The sequence below is a fragment of the Phyllostomus discolor genome, chromosome 5 (assembly GCF_004126475.2).
Source record: "Phyllostomus discolor isolate MPI-MPIP mPhyDis1 chromosome 5, mPhyDis1.pri.v3, whole genome shotgun sequence".
Classification (NCBI taxonomy): domain Eukaryota; kingdom Metazoa; phylum Chordata; class Mammalia; order Chiroptera; family Phyllostomidae; genus Phyllostomus; species Phyllostomus discolor.
The window spans coordinates 64,219,594-64,246,902 of record NC_040907.2 but is presented as its reverse complement, the minus strand read 5'-3'; the positions used below and the strand labels follow the sequence as shown (position 1 = coordinate 64,246,902).

Here is a 27,309-nt window from a genome sequence, read left to right as displayed (position 1 = left end):
TTAGAGAGAGGATGAGAGAGAAAAAGAGGGAGAGAAACATCGATGTGTGAGGGAAACAGCGATTGGTTGCTTTTTGCACACACCCCAACCGGGGACCTAGCCTGTAACCCAGGCGTGTGACCTGACTGGGAATCAAACTGGTAGCCTTTTGGGTTGTAGGCTGATACTCCACCCACTGAGCCACACCAGCCGGGACATCTTATATTATTTTGGATGGAAATAATTTTCAAGTTAATCTCTGCCATTTTAAATAGAAAATACTAAACATTTTTTGTTGTCTGACTCACGGAGACATAACTATAAACCTCTTTAATTGACTCTTACTGTACTCAGTAGTGCTCAATAAGTTTGTACCTTTACTTTTTATAAGATTTTTAATTTATGTTATTTTTAGACAGAGGGAAAGGGAGGGAGAAAGAGAGGGAGAGAAACATCAATGTGTGGTTGCCTCTGGCCTGTCCCCTGCTGGGGACCTGGCCTGCAACCCAGGCATGTGCCCTGACTACAACTCAAACTAGAGATCCTTTGCTTCTCAGACCAGTGCTCAGTACACTGAGCCACACCAAGTCAGGGCTGTACTTTTATTTTAAATGATCTTTATTTCAAATTTTTGAGTTTTTACATCTTTTTATAATCTCCTGGGATCTTTCTACAGTATTAGACTGTCAACTGTCATTTCTTTCAAAGTCTGTCAGCCTTAATGGTTTTTAGGATTAAAAGAAATTGAATTTTAGTGTATGTACTTGAATAAAAATTTTAAATAATCCAGGTAGATAGGAGATAAAGAGTAAAAGTGGTTTCTCCCTGCCATCTATACCAATCTTACTTTTCAGAGGTAACAACCACTTTTTTAAAAAAGTTAAATTTATTGAGGTAACATTGGCTAATAACTATATAAATTTCAGATATACAACTTTTTCTTCAAGTACTATCTCCATCACTCAAGTTACTGCTGTTGTTCCTTGATTTGTCATTTAATCAATATGTTGATTAAGCAGTTTATCTTACTTCATTTCTCCTCCCTATTTTATGTTTTTAGTTCTTTTGGTTTCCTTTATGACTTTAAATTACTAGTTATAACTGAAGGATGGGGTTACCATCAGATGAGATTGAGATGACTCTCATATTTTTATTTAAAGATTTTATTTTTAGAGAGAGGGAAAAGGAGGGAGAAAATCATCAATGTGTGGTTGCCTCTTGCATGTCCCCCAATGGGGATCTGGCCTACAACCCAGGCATGTGCCCTGACTGGGAATCAAACTGGCAACCCCCTGGTTCACAGGCCAGCACTCAATCCACTGAACCATACCAACCAGGGCTCTCATATTTTTAAAAATGAGCTCCTCAAAATGGACATTGCTATTATTAATAGTTATCCAACGTCCTATAATGCCCTGTTAGCCAAAAGTACTAATGCTTCTGTACCTGGTAATGATGCCCTCAGAGTCACTGTGAGTATAAGAAGGTGAGAGGGCTTCATGTGTATCTAAGCAAAGTCCCACATCATAACCGCCTGGAAAATGTCAGGTTGTGTAGCTTCATCTTAGGGACCTTAAAGAAACAGGTTTGGGCAGTGGTATGATTCCTGAAAAGAATTTAATCTCCAGACTGTAGAATGATTTGGAGTTGTAAGATTTTATAGTTTAAAACTATTGGTTTTTAGGTTCTTGGATAGTGATAACATTGTAGCATGTTTAATAACAAGTACTTATCTGAGTCTTTTGGACCTGAGGACTTTGGTACAAAGGAGTGCTCCCTTCTCCCTGCCCAGTGTTCCTGTTGACTTTAGTGAGGTTCACATCTGATACACATTGAGAGTCCAGAAATCAGTGTTCTTCATCGCAATCTGACTCCACTAAAAACAGGCTAACCCAGGCAGAAACTTTTGATCTCGGCAGAAGTTTCACTGATGTTTACATATCAAGTTGTACATTTAAGATTTGTGTCCTTTACATATATTTATAAATATTTCATTGAATTTATTGGGATGAAATTGGTTAATAAAATTATACAGGTTTCAGGTATACAATTCTATAATATACATATCCTTTATATATTTTTAAGTAATTTTTTAAATGGGAAAGCTAGGGAAACAGGTCTCAGAGAGGCTAGGTGACAAGAATGAGAGTCGCCAAGGGTAGGCCTGACTAGAATGCTGCTGTTGCTGTCACTGCCACCAGACAGCCCACTGTGGACACCCCTCAGATTAATTGTAAAACATCCCTTTTCTTCTGCACCATTCCTGATTGATTCAGAGTCCCTGACAAGCATGGCACTGTGTCCCAACTTCCAGGAGGCAGAACTAGCATCCTTTCCCAGAAATTCACACAATGGTACATTCTCTGAATGTAAGAAGGAGATTTAGCTACGGAGCAGGCTGAGCAGTGACAAATATCCATAAGCCTTCCCTAGTTTTCATCTCTTCCTGTCGCCCCCCAAATTGGAGCCTTCCTCCTGCTCTCCATATCCGACCCATCACAATTTGGATTCTGCTGTATCCTGATAGTGTGCACATGTTACTTCTAACACCGCAGTCCAGGCCATCATCAGCCTGTCTCTTCTGTTTCATCTCCTTGCTATCACTTTCTCCACACCCACGGTCCATTCTATCCACAGAAGTAAGGCGATCTTTTAACATGATAAACCACACCTTTTCCCAGGTCCACACCATTTCCTGCTCCCTATGCTCTAGCATCACTGAGGGCCTGTTCCTCTCTTGGGATCTTAGCACTTGCCATTCCCTCTGTCTGGAAAGCTGCTTCTCCAGCTCTTACTTGGGTAGCTCTTTTTTGTCATTTCACTCCTCTGCTCAAATGTTACTACAGAGACTGCTCTGAAAACCCAATTGGCAACCTGCTTTGAGAATTGAGGGAGGAAAAAGATGGAGATTTCTATTTCCCCTAACAAGTACCAAATAGTTATGGTACTATTTGATTAAACTCAAAACAGGTATACCTTTGTAAAATGTTTACACTTAAACTAAGTTTGAGAAGAAAACTTTAAAAAGTCCATTGTCACTGTTTTATCATCCTGGCTTATTTTCACAGGCTTTTTATCACCATCTGAAATTACCCTGTTGTATTATCTATGCCTACCCTTCTAGAATGTTGGCTCCGTGGCAGCAGGAACCTTGCATTTTTAGTTTGTTGCCATGGACCAAGGAACTATAAGATGTTGAGTTAATTATTAATAAATGAATAAATATAAAGGGATTGTCAGAGAATGATTGTCTTTTTCTCAGAAAAAAACTAAGGACTATGAGATGCCATGTCTATGTAATTTTTCAAGTATTCATTCCTGAGAAATTATTTGTGGTTAGGAAAGTAACATTACCTTTTTTAAAAAATGACTTAATGTTTCTTTTGGAACTAGAATGGCATTACAAAAATTAGTGACTTAAAATGTTAGTGGGTTGGTAAATTTTGGGTAACATTTTGTAATTTTTTTGCTGCAGACCAGTAAAAACAATTATTTAAATAACATGTATGAAAAAGTGCATCTCACCATAAGAAAGGAAGGTCTCTAAAAAAGCTTTTGTTAAAATGTATCATTTATTTCTTTATGGAAATTGTGAGCAAATAATGTCCTCTTAATTTTGGCCTCATTGACTTCAGTGTGCACTTTTTGCTAGAACTGGAAAAACCTATTTTTCATCTTATTAACTTCATAAAGTTGACTTCATAAAGTTGAATGAACTCTATAAATAGAACTCTGATTAGAAAGAAAAGCAGAGACCATATTTTTTATAGTCTCTTTTGGGAGAGAGAGACTATATTAATACTTTTATTTTTCTCGATATCAAGTATTTGTTTCAAGCAAGTGAGAAAAATGCCTAAATATTGACCTCTGAGTTGGGTCAACTTAATCCTTATTGTTTGATAAGGCCACTGGCTTTTAAGTCATTGAGTTCATCTTTCTTTTTTTGCTTAATCTAGGTATTTATATAGTGCGAGTTGGCCTCAATATTCCTTATACTTCGTTGGACAGTCTCTTCAAACTAAACTCTTCCAAGGAGAGTTTAAAATGCCAACTTTAGAAAAGTACAATGGGTATTAAATAAAAAAATTGGAAAGTCCCTCGCCTCCAAAATGCTTTTGTGCAAGTGATGAGACAGCAAAGCCTGCTGCTCACATTCTCCCGCAGCTGCAGTTACTGAACAGTCACTCCTTGTTCTTGACCCTTGTACAAGAAAAGGGAGGCAGGTGGCCAGCCTGTTGTATCTGTTCTTGCCTAACTCTTCCCCCTGTAGCCATTGCAAAGCCCACATTTTAACTGAAGAGCAAGTTTGAATCATCAGGTGAGTGAAACATGTCTAAACTGGTAGATAAGAAATGTCAGAGAATAAAGTGCTGTCTGTCCAAGGTTATGAATTTGTGTTTGACCTGTGCCTGATGTCAAAACTCATCTGTAGTCCTGGCTGATGTGGCTTAGTGGATTTAGTGCCGGCCTGTGAACCAAAGGGTCACTGGTTTGATTCCTAGTCAGGGCACATGCTTGGGTTGCAGGCTGGGTCCCTGGTTGGGGGCTCCCACACATTGGCAACCACACATTAATGTTTCTCTCCCTCTCTTTCTCCCTCCCACTCTGTCTAAAAATAAATAAAATCTTTTTAAAAATTGTAAAAAGCTAACCTTGAGTGTGGCTTTTTTACTTCTACTACTGCCTGTCTTAATGTTTTCTGTGTGGCCAGCATGTGTGGTAATATCCCACATGACAATCTGAAACAGAAATAAATGTTATTACATATTTTCAGGGTTAAAGATTTTGAAAAATCTATTCATATTGGTATGCACTCAGATAAATCAATCACCTTGGGGGATAAATAAAACAATTAAATAAAATCTTAAAAAAAAGCTCATCTGTAAAGCCAACCAAACCATGCATAAAAGAAAACACATTAGTGTCTTTTTCTATCAACATTTTATGATGAACATTTTAAAATATAAAGATAACTTGAAAATTATACAGTGAATACCCATATATCTGCCAGCTGGATTCTATAATTTTAAACATTTTGCCATATTTATTTGATCATCTATCTACCCCCCATTAACTGTCTTAATTTTGGTATATTTTAAAGCAAATCAAAAACTTACATATATTTCACAAAGTGTCATTTCAGAAGCCAGGGGAGAAAAAAAAGCACCTGAATTGGAGCTGAACTTTGTGTGAATATAACTTTAACCTCTAAAAGAGTCACATAATACATGTTCGCCACAAAATCCTAGATTTCATCATGGTTAGAAAGATCCAATATTGCTATTAACAACCTCTAAAAAGTAATACATGTTTGGGGTCTCTTGTGATCCTTTCCGTGTTACTTTTAGCTCTCCCCGGCTCCCATCACTCACACAGCCTTCCCAGTTTCTGCCATGCTCGGGTACTGTGTGGAATATTTTCTTATTTCCTCTGACGGGGTGTCCAGGATGGCTATGAATGTAGCCCAACACAAAATCATAAATTTACTTAAAACATTATGAGATTTTTTTTGTGATTATGTGTCACAATGTATTTAATGTGTGGCCCAAGACAACTCTTCTTCTTGCAGTGTGGCCCAGGGATGCCAAAAGGTTGGACACCCCTGCCTGAGTCTAAAATACCTTTTTTTCAATTAAGGTTATCTTAGAGTCAAACTTCATATTACTGCCATAAATGGAAAAGCAGTATGTATCCTCTGTCATAAACAAGTTACCTGTGTTTTTTCTACATACCAAAAAATTTATAAGGCACATCTTGGCCTGCATTCCATGCTTTGGGAAATACTGAGTTATAGTCCCCATCCTTCCCCTTTTTTATCACAAATACTGGACACAGAAGAGTCAAAACTGCATTGGAAGTTGAACACGGATGACACCAGGCTATTCTCCTTCTCAGGGACAAAAGCACCACATGCAGACTCGCCCAAGCCTGAGTGTGAGCTGGCAATGGGGAGAGGTGACAGGCTTCCCACAGCAGGGCCGAGAAGGGCCTGCGGCCTGTCTGAGAGGGCGCCCCAGGGGAGCCCTCTGTGGTGAAGCCCAGCTGCCCCGCAGGCCCGCACTGGCAGCGACAGGGCCAAACGCCCAGTCCTCGCATCCTGAGTTGCTACTTTGTGGACTTCTCGGGGCTCTGGTCCTGACCACATTTTCTTTTTCTTTCAGTTTCCTCTTATATTTTGTCCCTCTGCCACCAGCATATCTTCTCCAAACTACCTCTGTGTGATCATAGGTGTGGCGGGAGACCACCACACACCCATCTTTCCTTCCTGGATTTGGAACCAAGATACAGGAGCCAGACATATGAAGGTCAAAAGACCAGATTTCCTACTGATGAAGGTAAACTGGAAAATATAGCTTGGGTTTATGGCCAAGTGGGCTTCTTTCTGCAGCCCCCGTGATGTGATCATTTCCATCCAGTAACTGGCAGAGTTGGCTCAAAACAGGCCTCTCCTGGCAGGGGTGGAGAGCCTGCCAGCGCTACAAAAACACATGTGCTGGCACTGTGGGTGAGAGAAGCCAGAAGGCTTCCAGCCAAGTGTGAGCAAGCCCTGCTCAGTTTGCAACTCAGAGGAGCCAGTCTTCTGACTAAAACGTGGCTGGTGGGCAGGGGGAAGGGGGTGGTGGTGCAGAGAGAGGCTGGAAGTGAGCCTCCCGTGTGCTTCCCTCTCAAGAGGCGGAGAAGTTACCCTCCCGTCTGCAGCAACAGGAGAAGTCTCGAGTGTTGTCCCCTCACAATCACTCCTATTGCTTCCTCCCCCGGTGACCCTGTGTCACAGGATGAACTTTGGGGACCTTCATCAGAGGGAGCAGGAAATGGGAATGCCGAACTTTGAACTGTGTGTTGGCTGCCAAAAACAATATGTAAAGACTTTTCAGATAATTGCTAGGCAATTACTGCCATTGGGCACTCTAGTTAATCTGCAAAGTGGCCAAAATTGGGCATATTCTAACCTCCCTTGATAAATCTTGTGCCATGGCCAGCTCTGCTGCCTTGAGCCTTAGTATCCCAACCAGTCTTGGCCTTTCCTTCCATTCCTGGCAGGATCCACCCCCTCCTCGGCCTCCTCAGCCTCCTCAGCCTCCTCAGCCTCCTCCACCTCCGGGGGAAAGTTGCTTTCCATTGGTTCTGTGGTCTCACCTGTGAGTTTGTTAGTACTTTATTTTAAAAATGAGAGCTTATTAAACCACTTTTAAAGAATGTGCACAAGAGACTATCATTGGAACTTCTTTAGTTTCAATTCTTTCTGTTAATTGGGGTCCCTCGGTGCTGCTGCCACCCTTGCATGTCTTGTTCACTTCTGAAAGATTGTCAGCTTTTGTGTTAGCCGTCTCAGCTTCCCGTAGCTGCTTGTGTCCTCAGCCGGCACAGAGCAGCACTTACGCTCTTGTGAATGCACTGACATGGGCCCTGAGTAACGGAGACACTGGGCTTCTAGCAAATCACCTAGTGGAAATCTTATGAAAGTCAGAATTGCATATGTAAATTAACATAAATATACACATGAAGGGCCTAGACTATCCAGAACAACTTTGGGGGGAAAAACAGTGTTGGAAAACTAATACTACCTGATTTCATGATAATTTATAAAGTGACTATTACAAAAGCAGTGTGGTATTGGCACCAGGAGAGACAGACAAGCCCGTGGAACACAATGGAGAGTCCACAGATAGACCCACACACAGTAGAACTGCTTTTTGACAAAGACTGCCCAGTGGGGGAAGGTTAGTCTTCCCAACGATGGCTGCGGGAACAGCTGCACAGTCGTATGCAAACAAACGAAGGAATGAACAACTTTGATTCACGCCTCATCCCACATGTAACAATCAACTTGAAATGATCAGAGACCTACATGTAAACCCTTAAGTTCTAGAAGAAAAGCTTGGGTTATGCAAAGATTTCTCAGGTCACCAAAACCATGGTTCATAGAAAAACAGATGGACAAACTAAACTTCATCCAACTTGAAAACTTCAGCCCTTTCAAAGACATGGCTAAGAAAATGAGCGGCTACACCACAGTTGGGGAGTAAACGTTTGCATGTGTCTGGTAAAGGACTTACATTCAGTATATACAAGGAACTTTCAAATCTCAATAATAAAAGTAACCCTACAAAAATAATGAGCAACATATGTGAACAAACATTGCATTTCATGAAAGAAGATACGTGGTTAAAAATAAACGCATGAAAATAGTCTCGACATTATTAGTCATTAAGGAAATGCAAATGGACGCTGCAATGACTGCTACTGCACACTGATTAGAACGGCTCGACGCCAAGCCTGCCCGTAAGTGGTGAGAGCGTGGAGCACCGGGGCTGCCCTCCACTGCTGGGGGGAAATGCAAAATGGCACTCTGCTCTACAAACATTGGGCAATCTCTTAAAAAGTTGGACATACACACATCGCGTGATCCAGATGTTCTACTCCTAGTTACCCAAGATAAATAAAAACATATGTCCATAAAAATACTTGCAAAAAATGATCTTAGCAGACTAATTTTTAAAGTTACTCTTTATTGTATTCTTTCCGTTACCATTTTGTCCCTTTATACTCCCCACCCCCAGCAACCCCCACACTGTTGACCATGTCCACGAGTCCTTTTTTCCTTTTTGCTCCATCCCCACCCCCCTCGCCCCCTCCACTAGCTGTCATCCTGCTCTCCATCTGCGAGTCTGTCCTCATCTTCCTTGTTCGGTCTGTTCATTAGATTCCACATATGAGCATAATCATGTGGTGTTTGAACAGACTAATTTGTAATCGCTCCAAACTGGAAACAACCAAACCAAACGTCTAGCAAACACATTATGGTAAGTACAGGGTGGGGTAAAAGTAGGTTTACACATGCTCATATGGAAAACAACACAATGATGAATAAATAATAATACAGGAATAAACTGTTTGTGTGCTCTCAACTGTAAGCTGACTTTTGCCTTACCCTGAGTGTCCGTACAATGGAACACCACTTGGCAACGATGGGTGATGGTACCAATACACACAACATGGATGACTCTTAAAGTGAAAGAATAAGACAAAACAAGTAAATGCCATATGATTCTATTTATATAAAATAGAAAATGAAGACAGACCGCTCTACAGTAACGGAGAGCTGGTCAGTGCCAGCCTGGGAACTGGGAGAGAGTTGTCAGGGGGAGTACTAAAGAGGGGCATTCAGAAACTCGAATGGGTGATGGGTATGTTTAGCTCTTGGATTTTGGTGTTAATTTCATGTATGTATACATACGACGAGAGTCAACCAGTTGTATACTTTAAATATATGTGGTACATTTTATGTAAGTTATAACTCAGTGACACTATTAAAGGTGTGTCGGTGTCCTGACTGTGGCTGGGCTGGTTGGGCGTTGCTGTGGAAACAGAAACTCTCCGGTTCAATTCCCGGGCAGGGCGCAGGCCTGGGCTGCAGGCTCTGTCGGAGGTCCCACGCACAGGAAGGGCAGCTGACGTCTCTTACCACATCACTGTTTTCTCCTTTTCTTTCTCCCTCCCTTCCCCCTCTCTAAAAATAAATGAAGTTTAATTTTTAAAAAGTGTGTATATGTGTATTATATATATTAGACTCATAGAGGAGCATAATATTGCCGGTGAAAGCACAAGCTCTGGAGTCAGATGGTTTGTGTCTTGCTATGTGGCTTGGGAAGGAACCTACTTTTTCTATGTCTCAGTTTTTTTAATTGTAAAATGGGCATAACTGTAGTACCACTACCTTACAGAGTTGTTGAGGGGATTAAATGAGTTAATGTATTTAAAGCATCTAGAACAATAACTGACACTGTAGCAAGGGTGCATGAAGTGTTAGCTGTTGTTGTAACTACTATGGCAGCCATTAAGTTTTCAGCAGTAAACAGAACCACTGTCAAACCATAAAGGCCTATTATAAAATATCCAAGTAGTACAAGTAATTCAAGTAATTCAAGTAATACAAGTAAAAGTCCCCTTGCTTCAAAATGATCTGGAGGGAAAGGCCAGTAGATTAAAGATTAGCCCTGTACTGATCTTTATCGCAGCTGGAATGGAAAAGCTCCCTCTTTGCTTCGCACACATCCCCTCTGCTGCCACTCCATTGCTCAGCAGTAAACATAAGGAGCATTTTGATGGTTTTACTTCTGGACCGTTGGCACATATACAGTAAAATATACATATCTACATATTTGTATAAACACATATACAAATGTGACATATGTGCTCACAGTATGCAAATTATTATACAATTTGATTTTTCCCTAAATAACTTGTGGATATCTTTCCTTGTCAGAGTGAATAGATCTATCATTCCTCAGCTCAGCTAAAGACTAGGTAGCTCTTTTTCTGGTTGAATAGAATCTCTTTTGTCATTTTCCTATTGATGGGCATATGGATTCCTTCTACACATTACAATTTTGTTCTGGCTAATATTCACTCTTTTAAAGTGAAGTTTACAGTTTATCTTAGCAACTCCATTAGCACTCTTACCAACAAGACGCTTATTTGTCTTGTGTTGCCATAATAAATGTTCATCGCAAACTAGAAAAGAATAAGGTTCTAGTTTTGGTTGTTAGAATTCTGGAAAATTTGGATTTTGTTTTTTTTTAATTTGTTATATTTAGATTCATGCAGTCTAGCAACTTTATTAAAAGTGAAAAACAGTAATTAATTTCAACTGTTAATTTAATTTGTTTATTAAGGCTGAAATAAAACAGACACTGGTCATATTTTAGATTTAACTTAGTGCTGTTTTCTTTTTAGAGTTTTTTTTTGGGGGGGGATTATTCTTTAAGATATGGCTCCTAAAAAGGGCTGGAAAATGTCTTTAGTTGACAGGGAAGAATGTGAAATCTTCTACTTTACATTTTCTTGCCTTCGCTAAGGAAAAAATAAAAACAGCCTAGAGCATCACATATGCAGGGGACTTAGAGCAAACTGATTTTCCGTGCTTTCAAGTTGATATTATTACAGGAAAAAACAACCTATATTATTTACCAAAGTCACTGTGTCTATTTTTAATGTCCTATTTGTGAACAACAAAGCATTTCAAAGCAATTACATTTATTTTTCTGAAACCATTGTTTCCCCCAATAAACTTGTGTGGCTGTTTTCTTTGGTGTTTGGGATTCTTGTCTGATTGTGTGTGCAGTTGTTTTACACAAGCCTGCCACCCTCCAACAGCTCATCAGCCATGGAAGAAAGGAATTCATCAGTCAGGGCTTAATTTGCCCTTCGCTGAGATATTTCATTTCCGTTGTGGGTCCTTGCTTGGTTACACAGTATCTGACCAGGCCATTGGCAGCCTAGCAACCTGGTGGCACTCCATCTACCCCAAGCGGCCTGGGCTGAGGGCCCAATGAGATGTTAATTATTTACAGTGGCGGATTAGTGAAGCTGTGGAAGTGGACCCGGGCCAGCATCTCCTAGAGAGACTGTCTTTTCAGCTGAAGTGCACACAGCTGAAGTGATGATGTTTATCCGAGGACCTGAAAATACACTTACTTCTACAACACTTCTTGAGGGGTAAAAAGCAATGTGTAAAGTTGAATGGTAATTAAACTTAATCTAAATAAATCCAGCATTATTAAAATGATTAATTTTCTGAGAAGTCAAAAGCATTTTAAGTTATGCAAAAAAGAAAGCTACTGCTCAGATTTTAAATACTGTGTCCAGTATAGCTGGTCTCATTAAAGTAATCAAAGGCCAATATTAAACCAGGCATGCAGAGCCCCTGCATAAGTCCTATCTGAGAGGGAGAGACACTCCCATTATTATTAATAACAATGTTAAAATAGAAGATTGTTACATAGGACAGAGAGGAAACATAAGGTTTACATGGTGTATGTGTGTGTGTGTGTGTGTGTGTGTGTACCTGAGACCAAGCAAGAAAAGGAGGCACTACATTTATTAAGCACCAACTATGAGCTCGGTATTTTACATACATTGTCTTTGTATGGCATTTGTCTGAGGTAGGCAGAATTATTATCCCCATTTTACAGATGATATAACCAAGGCTCAGGGAGAGTGCAGCTTGCCTAGGGCGACGAGGTTAGGATTTAGACTCAGGTCTGGCAGGATCCCAAGCTCCCTTTCCTTTCAGTATGTTGTACGCCAGACCAGAAGACTGGAGGGCAGGAAAAGGAGACTGGGTTGACCCCATGGTGCCCTTGGAAAAGGGTGAAGTTTGGGATAAAGGGGAATGTAAGGAGGCGTACCAGGTTATCCCCTTTTTATTCACGCCCAATATTCCTACATTTTCAATTATAGGAAGCTACTAGCTTCCTGGCTTGAGACTTAACTGTGTTCTCTTCTGCAATTCAGCAGGTCTGGCCTGTCTGCAGTGTGGAGAGTCTGGGTGAGAGAAAAGACATTAGCTTGAGGAACTGCAGAGTCTCAGAGGGAACTCTTCCCAGGAGGCAGCACAGTGAGTCTGCCCGAGTGCCTCAGAGTCAGAGGGGAGTGAGTGTGCAGAGCGAGGAGTGGTCCCGGGCATTTGACCCCTTCCTCTTTCCTTCCCTCGCTGCTCCTTCCAAAGGCACCAGACCCGCAGAGAGGGCCAAGACTCGCCGGGCTTCTTTTGCCCTCTGTCCCTGTAAATCTCTTACACCCGTAAGCCTACCTTGGCGTCTGCTTCTTGCAGGACCTGAACTAGCACAGAGGTATCGTCCCAGCACCTGTCCCCAGGTTACAGGCCATCAGGCATATTGAGAGATGGGAGCCTGGAGTGCCTGGTGGTGGCAGGTTTGCTTTTACACGTTTATTGAACTCCATCTTCATCCCAGGGTTTACAGGACACACCTGGGGGCCCTTTGCAGTGGGAAGAGATATCCAATAAACAGGTGGGGCAAGAGCTGTTAAAACTTGGGCTATGGCTGTCTTATGTGACCCTTTTGGTGGCTGTAGGCTGGTGAGGGGACAAGACCTGGAAAAACTGCAACACACAATGCAGGTATCGTACTGAATCAGTAATAATTTCCATCATAAGTAAGACAAACCTCATGTTTTAGTTTCTATAGCAAAGATATTATAATCATGTTGCATTTATAAATTAGATGAAATGATAGCGAACATACTGCTTGTTTTATGCCAGATGCTATACTAAGCTCCTCACTTGATAAAAGGCAGACACTAATTCACTCTCCATTACCCCCTTCTTCTATGCTAATAAAACCTTGCTTTTATTTGAGACAACAACGTGCCAGCCCGAGGTAATAGCTCATGCCACACAATCGTGACGCCTCTGTTCCCTGTAGTCCTGGCTTCTTTTGCACAGAGGGGCGCCCACACAGCCCAGGTCTGTCCAGCAGACCCAAGCAGTGGCCGGCTAAGGGTGGCGCTGCGGCACTGGGTGATGGAGCAGGCTTCTCCGGGAAGACAATAGGGCAAAACCCCTCACCTTCGCAGGCCTTTGCGTAAATGTCGCCTTACCCGTAAGACCTAGCCTGAGCACTCCGTTTACAACGGTAAACCAGGGCACGTAGTTAGGGCACGTAGTTAAACACTCAAAATATCTTTTTTTCTCTTTGAGTGAACACATGAAAAGAAAGTAGGGAAAAATCATCGAAGAAAATTTGGAACAGCAAGCCCAGCTGTGCTGGGGCAGACACACGCCTGTCACGTGTGGTGAATCGGAGGCCAGTGTGACAGGGTGGTGTGGAGGAGGGTGGGGAAGGAGAGGTACGACAGGGGTGGGGGGTGGTGGATGGTCCGGTCACGCGAGGGCTTGCAGGTCACAGGAAAGCCTTTGGCCCCTGCTCTGAGAGCGCTGGGAGGCTGAGGAGGAGGAGGACTGACGCGCGCTGACTTCCATCTGGAATCACCAACTGGCTGCGGCTGAGAGAGGCTGAAGTGGGTAACCCAGACGCAGGGAGAAGAGTCGGGAGGGCGCTGCAAGGCCCCCAGCCGGTGCTGACAGAGGCTCGGTCCATGGGGTGGCAGTGTGAAGGGAGAGGAGCGATCGGGTTCTGCATGTGTTTTAAAGATTCACACACAGATTGGGTGTGGATTGTCCGAGAAAGAGAGAAATGAAGGGTAACCTCAAGGTTTTTTGCCTGAGGAACTAGAAGCAAAGTCTTTGGGGAGTCTGCAGGGAAACTGGGTTTCGGAGGGAAAACCAGGCACTCACTGTTGAACATATTTAAACTTGAGATGCCTATTGTACATTCAAGTGGAGACGTTAAGTAGTCAAAAGGACGCAAAGCTCTTGTTTTTATGGGAGAGGTCCAGGCTGGGGGCATAGGTAGTAATTAAAGCTGTGGGGCTGGATGTGTTCACCCAAGACATGAGTGTGGGTTAAAAAGCAGAAGAAGGAAAAAAGATGTTCAAGTGCAAGGATGAGTCCTGGGACAGGCCCATGGTGAGGATGCCGAGGTGCTGGGTCCTTATAAAAATGTTGCAAGGTAAACCCTCTCAACCTGCCTTGAAAGGAGTGGGATCTGTTCAGTGAAAAACATCTGTCCAAAGGCACACAGATGGTTAAGTGCTGCTGTCTATCTGACTTTTGTAGAATTAATAAATAAAGCATTGGGTTCATTTCCTCTGGCAACTGAACTCATAAACCTTGGCATCATCCTTCCTGACCTGATCTTTTACTTTAAACTATTCCTACGGTCTCCTAATAGGATTTCCTGCCACGAGACTCTCTCTCCCAGCTCTAATCCATTCCTTATCTCCCTGAACATAAAGTTGATTGTGCCACCTTCCTGCTTGGCCCTGCTATTAATCCCTCATTATGTGCAAACTATAATCCAGCTTTTTAAGCTTGATTTACAGGAGCCTTTACAATCTGGCTCCAAGCTTCTCTTCTAGTCTCATCTCCTGCTGGCCTCCCCCGGCCCCACGTCCCGTATCAGTCACTTTTCTGACATTGGATCTCTTATTGGGATACACCAAGCTCTTTCACAGCTGAGTTTCACATGCCATTTCCTTTTCATGCCCGCACTGCGGCAGTATGGCCCGTACGGGGCTGAGGAGAGGACACGACGGCGGGCATCCTGTCTTGTTCCACACGTCAGAGTCCAGCTTTCAACCTTCACCCTTGAGTATGCTGCTTGTCCTAGGTTGTTTTAGATGCCCTGCGTCAGGTTAAGAATGTTTCCTTCTCTTTGTAGTTGCTAAGGATTTATTCTTGTCTTTATCAGGAATGGATAGCAAGTGTTATCAAATATTTTCCTGCATCTACTTGTTATCATAATTTCTCTCCTTTAATCAATCAATGATTTATTTTCTGCTGATAAATTAACTATATTCCCTGGACAAACCCAGCATGATCTTCATATGTTATCCTTTCTTTATACATATATTTCCAGATTCAGTTTGCTAATATTTTGTTTAGCACATGCCCTGAAATCTGTGCAGCGGCCCAAAGGGAGTACTTTTTGGGAAGGTGACCAAAAGCAACCAGATAATTAGGAGCAGAGTTTAATTTCCACTTCTGACTGGGATTGGGGTTCTGAGTGGATGTCCAGGCTTGGGAATGGAGGGGGTGTCTGAAGCTGTGTATTTCTAAAGGGAAATGAAAGTGTCATTATCCATAACTTCCAGAGTTGGTACAAAGTTCAGTACATAGTCTAGAAATCAAAACAGGTCTTACTAATTGTTATAATTCAAAAATTTTAATAGCCATGAGATAAAAGCCTACTATTTCTAAATAAGCCTGTTTGATGTTCAGTTTGCTAGTTCACCTTACATAAAAAAAAACAATGCATAAAAAGAAAAGAAGGGCCCATGACCCCCCCTAAACAGCCCCACGGGAGGGCTTCCTACATCATCTCCATGAACGACGGCAGCATGTCGGGCGCCTTGAGCAGGCCCAGGTTGATGAGGGTGGTCCTTTCCAGCTCCAAATAGCTCTCGTACTCCAGTTTCAGTTCAGCCTCCAGCTGTTCTTTTGTCTTCTGATAAGTTTTCTGGGGGGAGAAACAAGTCATCCCTATAAAACACTGACAGTTCCAGATACCAAAGGATGACAAGGGGCCGTGTTTGAACAGTGGGCCTGGCTGCTGTCTGGGGGTGAGGGGTCACAGGAGGGCAGGGGGCAGGAGGCAGGAAGGTGGGAGGGCATCTCTTGGACAGCCAGGGAGAGGAGCTGCTGGCTCTGACGGCAAGTGGCCGGGACAGAGTGGAGAAGTGTGGTGGCCTCTAGGCGTCTCCTGGAGGCAGGCAGACCCGGCGTGCAGTGGGCTGGATGTGGCCTCTCAGGGGCTGCAGGGAGTCCAGGCTGGCCTGTGAGCTCCTGCCTCTGACTGAGGGAGGAGCACACTGGGAAGGGGAGTAGCAACAAAAAGGGGCATTTAGTCAGCGAATGTACCACTTGCTGAGTAGCCTGTCTGGGTCTGGGGCCTGTCAGTGTCTGTGCTAGTGCTGTTCTGGTCTAACGACTGTGGCATTGGAGTTCCTTGTGACAACGGCCCGGGGAATTGTGATTTTCAAGAGCTGTGCCCTCATCTGTGTCCTCTTTCTGACGAATTTTAGGTGTCACCCTCGAGTGGCCTTTGTTTCTCCTCCTCTTGGCATGCCCTCACCCGCTGCCCACCGTGCCTCTGCCCCGTGTCACAAAGCCCTGTCTTTGCCGATTCCAGCCAGGGGGCCAGTACTCTAAGTTTTTATTCTAGTGTTTTTAGAGAATCATTTCTAAGAGATATTTTCTTTTTTAAGCATTCCCAATGATGGGTGCTCCCTTCCCTCTGCCGTATTCTTTCCTTATGTTTGCTTTTTCTCTCTTAGTATAGCTGCTTTTCCAGATTCCTTGTGTCTACACCCTGTTGTACCTACTTCATAGTACTATGAGGGTTATAGGAGTTACTAAACACATCAAGTCCTCGGAATAGTGCCTGATGCCCAGTAAGCACTTCGGAAATGTTAGTGACAGTAACCAATTCACAAAAGAGCAGGACTTGATAGGATGAGAGTGGGAAAATACTATCCTTCCAATCCGGTCCTTTGCAACATACATGACAGATCCCATAGTACTTCCTATCACTTTTAGGTAGTAGGAATAGTGTCACTTTGAGATAGTTGTAGATGTTAGCTATTTGAAGGCAAGTTTAATATCAAAGTGGAGACTGCCCCTCGGGGCCTTCTCACTATACTGTGTGCCCTCAGCCTCTTTCTGCAGAGGGTGCCTCGCCTGGTGAGAAAGTCCTTGTGGCACTTCTGAGGCCTAGCTGCTTTCCAGAGCTCCACTTGGCCCCAGGAAAACTCAGCACCCTCACTCTGCCATCAGTAGAAGTTCATTGCCTCTGTCCGAGCAGTTTAAATCAGTCTCTTGCCTATAGATTTTCCAGCCTCAGGAGTCCAGGCCCTAGTCTCCGGGTTTCTCAGACTCTCCTTAGACATTCTACTCTGGTCACTTGGTAATTCCTGGCCTTTGGATTTCTGTGGCTCAGCAAGCCTCCTGCCAGGTGTCAGCGGCCAAATGTCTATCCTGGCCACCGAGCTGTCTCTAACAAGTCTGCTGCTGCAGAAGTGGAAAGTAGGGAATACGTAGCCCTCTGACACCTCTCTCCAAAAAACACACCCCTTTCAGTCTCCTTCCTTGTAACTCTTGCTTCCCTTTTGCAATCTGGAGGGTGGGTACTTGACCAGAGGATGCAGAATTCCCTTGGAAGTCCCAGACAGAGGGCACAGCCTACGGACCCCATGGAAACTGCTGCTTTCCCCAGCTTTGGGTCTCCAGCAGAAATTCCAGTTAGGAAAATTCCTATTTCCTGTTTGAGCTATAATTACTATTATTTTTTTAAGAAATGAATTCAGACTCAATGTTTACAAGGAGGTGGGTGTAGTATTTCCCTCATATCATGGGTTGTGGCACCCAGTGTAATCCCTGGCAACTGGGGGGCACCCCTAAAGACCAGCCTTGCTGGACGGACATGTGATGTTCTCCTGCCCTCTGGAATGGTACGAATAGCAAACTCTTACTAGCACATTCTGTGTGCCAGTCCCTGGCTAAGTGCTATAAATATATGAACTCCTTTAGTCCTCACGGCAGTCCTCTGGGGTTGGTACATTGTTTCCATGTTCCCTTTCATCGGCAGTTGCTGATAAAAAGATATTTCTGACTAATACTAGTTGTTTTTCCTTGGTAACCTTTCATGTTCTGTGTGCTAACAGAGGGGCCCTTTAAAGTCTACTCGCAGAGCCACAGTCCAGCTCCAGAGGACACCTGAGCCGTGGCAGCTCTACCTAAAAGAGGGCATGGCGTCCAAGGGAGATAAAGTCACCAGAGGGAGTTGGAAAAGTTTTGGAAACTTGAACACATGATATACTATGATTATTATAATATTCAGGTGTTTTAAAAGTATTTCACGGGCAAATTATTTTTTTATCATCCACAATTCTACTTGCTTCCACCAACATGGATAAGCAGGAGCTGTTGTGATGGTATTTAAAAACACATAATAATCAGAGGTAATTGCCGGCATGGGGACAGGGTGGCAGATCACCTCCCACAACCAAATTCCAACACTATTTGTGAGTGCAAAGAAAACCAACCGAGACCCCTGTTTGCAAGCTGGGGGAAGCAGTGAGAAGCTAGCTTACTGGAATTCTTTTGGACCTGTCACCTTGAAACAGTTTTTGAAACAAGGCCCCCTGTTTTATTACACTAATTAGTAGCTATCAATATGTGGTCATGTTAATCCAGCGGTTTTCAACGGGTGTGCCACAGGAATTTTTAAAACATGCAGTGCCTGACTGTTTAGTCAAGGCACTGACCTCTTTTCCGTTAGGTTGCCAAATTAAAAAATGACAACAGCTAACACACACACCAACTGTTGATGTGAATGAATCAAAATTATAACTATTTTTTGGTCAGATCAACAAAAAATGTATTTTTTGGTGTGCTGCAGAATTTTAGTAATTAGTTTATGTGTGCCGTGACATGAAAAAGGTTGAAAACCACTTATTTTAATCGATTTGCTAATTCAGCATATTGAAATATTTGCACGGGCTCGTGCTCTTGAGGCCTAGGACCTCACGTGAGCAGCTGGGTCGGAGGAGGCTCATTTTGCTGCTGGGAGACCACAGGTGGGATTAGGGACGGAAACGCTGGGGACAGAAGGGCAAGGGAGAGTGTGAGCAAGAAAGAAACAGCGATAGGGGCTGAGAGGACCTCAGGTAACAGAGAAAGACTCAACACACAGCAAGTTCAAAGGCCTCACATTCCCGTGGGCAAGGGAAGACCCATAGAGTAACAGAGCTCACGTCAAACAGAGAAGTTGAAAAGGAGGGGGATGGGGGCGGGTACTCAGCACCAGAGGGCCTTTGAAGATGAGCGCGTACTGAAGCAAATTCTCCTCTGTCCCAGATTTCACACCGGCAGTATTTTAGAGCCAAATTCATATCTGTCTATCTGTCTGTGTGTCTATCTGTACACAAGCTTCCATTTAATGGAAGTGTACCATTCCTCAGGTTCCTTAACTGGAAGCCTTGCAGGCATCCTAAAAGGTAGTTGTTAGGATTCCTGTTTTAAAGACAGGACAACTGAGGCTCAGCCAGGATACGAGCCTGGCTCCCGATCTCATGGTGGGTAAGTGGCGGAGTTGGCACTTGAGCTCACGTGTCTTGATTCCATATTCCACTCTTTGCACTACCCATTTCAGTGCATTAGTCACCAGATGTTAAAATTCTGTATAATGAAAGCATTCAGACTTTGAATCATTGTGTGTATAAGTGGTCTTTGGAGATCATTGTATCTGAAAAACTTGGATGTGATAGAAAATTACAGAAACTTCAGTGAGGCGGGATCTTATTATGTGTCTGATGATCGTTGCTCATGCCTGCGTGGTAAGCTAGGAAATCGGACAAATGACCTCCTGACTCTCACGAGGATGAGAGAAGAATGTGAAAAGGTATAATTTCCCTGGTCAAACTGTGGAATACAAGCGTGAAAGCCAAGCACACTTATTTCCACTGGGTTTAGAGGAAATCAACTACCATTTCTGAAATTTAACTTACAATTTTTTTCTTCTCTAGCTCCAGCTCCATTTCTTTCTTTTCTTGCTCACGAATTTCCTTGCGCTGTCTCACATATTCCAGGTGCTTGACCTCTCTCTGAAAGTAGTGGCTTACACTTAATACCTGTTGGAAACACAGGCCCACGTGAGGGGAGCCCACACGAACACCCGCCATGTTCTTCACAAAGCTCTGGAAGACTTCTGGCAGCTTGTAATTCACCAGATACACTACCTATTTTGGCATACCGCTAGCAGGTCCACTACTAAAGTAACACAATTTGGGGGCTTCTGTGCTAACTAGTTTCTGGACCCTGTGAATTAGGGTATTCCAGGAAGGGAGTGAGATGGCAAGGAGAGAGCTGCAAAAAAATTTGCACTTTTGTAGAAGGAATAGTGAGGAGTTACTTGTTTCCCCTTTCCTTCCTTCTCACTTCTACACTAGAGGATATTTTGTATCATCAAAAGAACTTGGAAAAAGCAGATGAGGGCATCAAAGTAGACCCGAAAAGGACTGGGAGCAGAATTGAGTTCCTGGTCCCCTGGAGGGCTTGGCGTGTAGGCGTCAGAATAGAAACAGGAGAGTAGACAGAGACCTTGGGCAAGGTGACCAGGGGAGGGAAAGTGTTTTGCCTGGCAGTAACTAGGCTGATGTTGTTGAGACTTGCAACAGATTGCAATCTATATATTTAATGTTGGGTGTATGTGTGCGTATGTAGTTCTATTTATTGATCTTTTTATAACCACCTTATTAACATTGCCTGCAATGGGTAGTGGGTATGATGGGGCAGAATATTGCCACTTCAGACATGCTGCTTGTGGTACACCAAGTCGGGGGAGGATGAGGTGGTGGTGGGCAATGGGAAGAGGAGTACAAATGTCAAATGCACCCTCTGGGAAGGGCATCACTGACATAAGGGTCCCACCCTTCAGTTACAACCCAGGAATAACATCTTATGATTATGAATCTCCAAATCATTCTTCTCTGGATCTGGGTTTTATTTACGTGGCTTCCCTTTCATTGCATGCTTGTTTTTTTTCCAGTTTCAAGCTATTTAAGTCATAAAACAGAAATACATCCCCTTATTTATGACTGGATGAGTCTTTAGTTCTTTTATAAAGTAAAAATGCTGTCCTTTCTGAACACACTTTTAAAACATGCCACAGCAATATCAGTCACATAAATTCTCAAAGCCAAAAGTTACTGACCTCATTGGCAGAAGGGTGACTTAATGTCCAAGGAATTTCTAATATATGCAGAGTCCCATAATAATCAGCTATGGCTATAAATTGCTGCTTAGCTGAAAGATAAAAAAATAGGGGAAAGAAACAACTCAGCAACCAGAAACCCATCTTAGAGGATAAACAGGAGATGTGGTTTTGTTTTGTGGTTCACCAAAGGATCTACAGTGGTTACAATGACCTTGGTTGGCATCTCTGTCAGACATTCATGAGTGGGGACCATATTGACATTGAAGTCATTGTTTCCAGTTGATGAAATGAAAGCCGAGACCCTGAGCCTTTGTCAGCCACCCTGCCCATCTCAAATCTTCCTTCCTTTGTGTCTGTGGGCAAGCGTGGACCCTTGCTGAGGCTGACTGTCTCTGTGGCGGGGCCCACTGAGCAGACCTGGGAGGAAAGCAGGGAAAACACATGGAAAGATTTCCAGAGAAAACTCATGAGGCCAATGGTGACCAAAGACACAGGAAGGGCTAAAGGATTATGCAGATGAATTTCAGAGACACAGCCAGAACTAGAAGCTAGAATGAACACCACATTGTTCCCTTTGAGCTTTTGAGATGGTTATAAAACCCAAATGTGTTTGAGCATTTTTATTTTTATTTCATCATGTGTGTGTTTTTCCTTCTTCTCATTTTCAGAAAATCTGGTTCAAATTGCTAAGTCCTAAACTTGTAATCCCTCTATGTATGCAAAGGCAATGTTTTGTAGCAAAGAGAGGAAAACACACTTTGGTGTTTTTAACTTCTTTAAAAAGAGGCAAATATATCGAATTAACAGAAGGTAGTACTTGGTTGAAACTGGGACAAAGGAAATAAATTATTAGGAGAAGATAAGAAGGATGCTTTTCGTTGTGTGATTCAAAATCACCTTCTGCTCGGTGCACTAAATGTGTCTCAGAAATAATTGTTGATGAGGAAATTAGTGAGAGAAGCTCAGGTTGTATCCAAGACAGTGCAAGAGAGAAGGGGCGGAATGGGAAGGAAAGGCAGGAGGGGGAAGAGAGAGAAAAGAGGGAGGAAGGGAAGAAAAACAGGAACCTGAGAAACAATACTGGAGGCTTTCCAGGTAAATGTCAATATTTTCTTGAGTTACACAAAAAAGGCAAGATGACTTAGCTTGTTTGACCAGAATTAACATACCAGAAAAGGTCCAGGGTTTGATGCAGGTGATCATAGTTATACAGATGTTTTGTGACTGGGCTGGTTCATGGGTTTTCTCTAGAAGGTCCCAGATATCAATGTATCCATCTTCTCGGCCAATATAGAAGACTCCGGGCCTTGTCAGAGACCAGTGCCCTGAGGTGTACCTTTTTGGAGCACAGGATGACTGAAGGAGGGGTCCGATCTTTAAACAAATTTTTTAACAGGCAAATTAAAAGCTTGCATTATTATCAAAGGGATATTCACAATGATTTCAAATACAACTTAGATAGCTATGCTCATGTAACAGCACAATTATGCCTACTGAGAGCTCTTATTTCTTTTCCTTGTAGGATTTTTATATATTGCGAGTTCTCTTCTTTCCCGTATATTTTTATAATACCCTTTTCTTCTTATTTTAATTGCTTTTTACAAAAGATCAAACCTTCCAGTCAAGCTGTTGATGATGCTAATAATCCAACTGCTACTGAAGTCCATTGATATTCCTCCGGAGATTGGAGTATATTGGATAAGTAAAGACTATGAAATTTTGCTTATACCTTTATTTTGCTCTCAGGTGTCTGCTTCCATGGAAACAGCTCTGGTAGTCAGGAAAAGCAAATAAAAAACCAATTCTAGCTGTGAGCTGCATCCAATGACTTACAGATATTATCGGGAAGAGATTGTAGACCAGCAAAGCATCATAAGATCATCTTGTCCTTTCTCTACCACGGGGTGATTTGCCTTCTGTGGGAGGTTTTTGCAGGGACAGAAGATTAAAGTGTGCTTTCTTCGTCCCACTGTTGTGCTCCACCTGGCAACCAGGTATGCTCGTTTATCTATTTACATCTGCAGGAACTGAACTCAACCGAACTGTCTCATACCCTCCAGTACATGCAGAAGAAGCAACCTTTCCTCTGGGGAAGGAGGAATGCCTAAGAGGTGACCCTTCAAACCTGACCTTGCCCACTTTGCCCAGACCCCATGGCTTCTGTGGGTAACCCGCATCCTGCCCCTGCATGGTCTTTGGACAAACTTGCCTAGATTTCCTTTTTATTTTCCTTCAATTACAAAACTAGCACTTGCCAACTGTAAAAGAAGGAGGAGGAGGAGATACAGAAGTAAATTGTATAAAGCAGAAGTTCTTTTGCAGATAGGCACTGAAGTAGTTTCTAATTTGTTCAGTGAAGGAGTTGTGCATATATACATGCATTTTTTCCTTTTTTTTGATATTTGTGTTACAGTCTCAGAAGTGAAAGTGTTAGGGCAAAGAAAAAATATTCATAAAAATTTATATGTATACATAAGTACATTACACAGATTATTTATTTAAAGCATATATATATTTTTTTCAAGGTTTTGATCATCTTAAATTGCTCACCAAAGGGACATACTATAATGATTTCTCCACACCCTTATCTCACTGGATTTTCTCAGTCTTTCTAGTTTTTGGCAGTTTAGCCTCTATCGGTCAGGGCCCGGCCTTCCCTAACCCTGACGGCTGGATCTCCTCAGCACTGTCTCACTTTGACCCATGCATGCCTCTGGTCTGCTGGGATGGATGCTTTAGCTTTCTGACTCCCACTTCCTGAACCTGCTGACACACTCCCCGCACAGCAGCAAGGGTGACGGGCCTTGTGTTTCTCCTTGGGATTCATATAACAATCAGCATCCCTTCTTGTATGTTAACGGGAAGAAAAATAATAATCATCTGATCATTATATATATATAATTTTCAAAGAAAAGACTGTTAGCTTTCAGAGAACAAGTGACTTAAAAATGTCTTCTTCCCTCAGGGAAGAAAAGCAAATGGTTGGGTTTTCAAAGGGCTTATAAGTAGTTCTGCTGGAGCCAAGCTGGAGCCAGGCCATCTGTTTCAATTTCCCTAAAAAGTGCCCCAAAGGCACTGTTATGTCAGAACGGCCTATTGTTCCCATTGTCTTTCTCAATAACAAAGGACCACACACCCATTCCTCCCTGTTGCAAGCAACGTACCATGACATTTTCCTTCCAGATGGCCACGTTCCATCCCCCGACGGTGAGGATGATGTCCTTGTAAAAAGGTGACCTCTGAACGGTGTGGACAGTACCATCATGGACAGCACTATCATGGACAGTGTAGAGGCCCACTGGCTTCCTTGCTGTTGGAGTAGAAAAGGCCATTTCACCTTTAATAACACCGTATAATTGTAAAAGAATGAAGTGACTTCCAATGGACAGACAGGTCATGATGAATGAGACCAAAGAGTAAAGAACCACAGGTCAGCTGGGGCAAATGAATGAAGGAATAGCTCCTCTTCTTTTTTATAAAATGCCTTTTTTTATAAAATGCCTAGTGGCATCAAAGCCACTTTTCAGAGGAATACTTCATGTTCCTGTCCATTCAATTGGTCAGTAAAAATTCGTGCACTGACTCTATGCACCAGGCACTAGATGGCTGAGTAAACAATGGTTAATAAACAAACATGATCCCACCCTCATGGAGCTCACAATCTAATGGGAAAAATGGACATGTGCTTGCTACACAAATTCTAAACTACACAATAAAACATGTGAGAAGTGTTACAAATGAAAAAATATTACAAGAAAAAATTTAAAAGGCATGCATAAATTAGACTGAAAGCACAGAAAAGTCTTCTCTGAAGGTGAGTCACTTAGGCCTGATAGCAGTTTGACCAGAGAAGATTTTGGTGTGGAGGGGCCATTCCAGACAGAGGGAGCAACGTACACCAAAATCCTGAGAAACAAGTGTTTTGTGTCTTAATAAATTTGAAGAGGGCAGTAAGATCGAGTCTGGAAATCTCAGGGTGAGACATGTAAAACAAACAGGGACCAGGTGCTTCCAGACCATGCAGGGCCTTGTAGGAAAGGTGCTTAGGTTATATTCTAGGTGTCATATGTTTTCATGCGTGCTTTAGGCCTAGAAGACAATCTGATTGACATTCCTAAAGCATTCTCTGGCTGCTGTGGGAAGAACGGATTAGTGGCAGGCAAAAGCAAAGAGGGAACTCCAGAAGAGGCTGTGTGGTAGTTCTGGTGAGAGCAGATGTTGGCTTGGATGCGGGTGCAATGGAGAAGAGTAGATAATCGAGACATTTGCAGGCTAGGACAGACAGGGCTTGGAGATGGCTTAAAGACGAGGAGTGAGAGAGATGTGATGAGAATAACAGCCAGGCTTCTGGTAAAAGCAACTGGCTCCGCTGAGTTTCTATTTATGAAAACTGGGGAGACTAGAAGAGGAGCGGGTTTGGACTTGAAGATCAGGACTTCCCCTGCAGTCTCTGCCCCTGGCCCGGGGGCCTCCAGCTTCTCTGGCCTGTTTACATGCCATTGCTTGGGTTTCCTTTCCTCCAGGCCTGTCCTCAGAGCTGGATGTCTCTCACTCCTTGCTGCCCACATCACAAGCCTCAGAGATGAGTGTTAACTACCACCAATAAATTAATCTAGCTCCCGTCCTCCTGCCAGAGTGATTTTCTGATTATTTGGTGGGTCTAGGATGAAGCCCGTTGCAATTAGTAGGGCACCCAAGTCTCTTTGCCACCTGGACCTGGATGTCTTTCCTGGCATCTCTCCTTTGCTGTTGCCTTCTTTATTGCTATGGTTGGGCCAGGAGATGTCCCTGTTTCCTCACTGTCCCCTGGTCTCTCGGGCTTCCATGTTTATGCACCTGTTACTCTTTCTACATGAAATGTTGTTCTTCATCTGAAAAATTGCAATGTACGCTTTAGAATCCAGCTCAACTGCATCTCTCTTCAACAGGGCCTTTTTAAAAAATTTATTTTTTTATTGATTGGAGAGAGACAGAGAAGGAGACATCGATTTGTTGTTCCACTTACTTATGCATTTACTGGTTGATTCTTGCATGTGTCCTGACTGGGGGTCAAACCCAAAACCTTGGCGTATCAAGATGATGTTCTAACCAACTGAGCTACCTGGCCAGTGCAGTAGGGCCTTTTCTTAACAGCTCAAGAGAATCAGTCATCATTCTTCTATGTGTTTGACTTTTCTAGTAGACTGTGGGACTCCTCTAGAGGGGGATAGTATCTTGTTCACCTTTATATCACCAGTGCCTGGTACATAGTAGGTTCTTAGTGGTGCTTTGATGAATAAATGAAATTAAGAAAGAAAAAAACAAACATCAGGGAGGTTCAAATATAAAGCTTTTGGTTTTTAAGTTTATTGTCATTGGTTATTCTATAAATGGAATAAAATTCATTTAAAAAATAACTAAACCTGTTTATCTTGGGTCTTTTCAAAAGCAGTTCAGGAAGCTGCAGGAGGAGGAAAGGCCCCCAGAAAGTCTCTGAAACCAGGAGGAACTAGTGTCCACCTGTGTGTAATCAGTCCTGGCCTCATGCTTGTGTCCCGGGGCTGCGGTGGGGACTGCTGCCACGGACATGGTGCCTGGCATGCATAAGTGTACAATGCACAGTAGTAAAGTACTGAATAAATAGAAACACAAGAAGCATAGAGGTAGCTGATTATAATTCATTACATCCAATAGATAATTTTGTATTTAACTTCAAATCACAGAATTGGGAGTGAATTGAAGGTGGAAAATCGGTCTCAGTTCTGCATGCACTTGACCCTCCCTTGGGTCACATTAATCCCCTCTCAATGCCCTTAATCCCATCAATAACACCCCTTTGGGTGTCTGTCCAGGGGACCCTATGTCAGAAAAGCAGGAGTGCTCATTTCCAGATTAACATGGCTCCCTGGAGGCGATGCTGACTAAGCAAGCCTTCCCAGGTCTGAGGCAGGCTCTAGTCTAGGAACCCGACTCAGCAGACAGAAGTGAAGGGAGTGAAGTTTGAGGCAGAGCCCTGAGTCCCAGCAGCTCTTCCTTGCAGGCTGTGGCTCTGACCTCTGACCCTGTCAGTCACTCACATCCACTTGTCCAAACACTCATGGGATTGACCAGATCCCCTTGAGCAATATCAGGCCGGTGGCTCCATATCACTGCTCTCCAGTATTCTAGCACTCCTGCAAGCTGCCTCTTCCTTTGCTTATGGTTACTCCCT

At 43.0% G+C, this 27,309-nt stretch overlaps 1 protein-coding gene across 2 annotated transcripts in view; it reads right to left on the bottom strand.

Moving 5' to 3' along the window:
- Nucleotides 1-15,165: 15,165 nt before the first annotated feature.
- Nucleotides 15,166-27,309, bottom strand: part of DNAI3 (dynein axonemal intermediate chain 3) — a 79,018-nt gene continuing 66,874 nt past the window's right edge. The window contains exons 19-23 of one of the 2 annotated variants that reach the window (XM_028513546.2): nucleotides 24,284-24,429; nucleotides 22,289-22,493; nucleotides 21,117-21,208; nucleotides 19,912-20,034; nucleotides 15,166-15,863 (exon numbers count right to left, since the gene is read on the bottom strand). In XM_028513546.2, the coding sequence (XP_028369347.1) occupies nucleotides 15,717-15,863; nucleotides 19,912-20,034; nucleotides 21,117-21,208; nucleotides 22,289-22,493; nucleotides 24,284-24,429 (713 nt within the window). In that variant the 3' untranslated portion in view covers nucleotides 15,166-15,716. Of the gene's footprint in view, nucleotides 15,864-19,911; nucleotides 20,035-21,116; nucleotides 21,209-22,288; nucleotides 22,494-24,283; nucleotides 24,430-27,309 lie in introns of those variants that run through there. The other variant, XM_036026363.1, reaches the window with a different exon arrangement.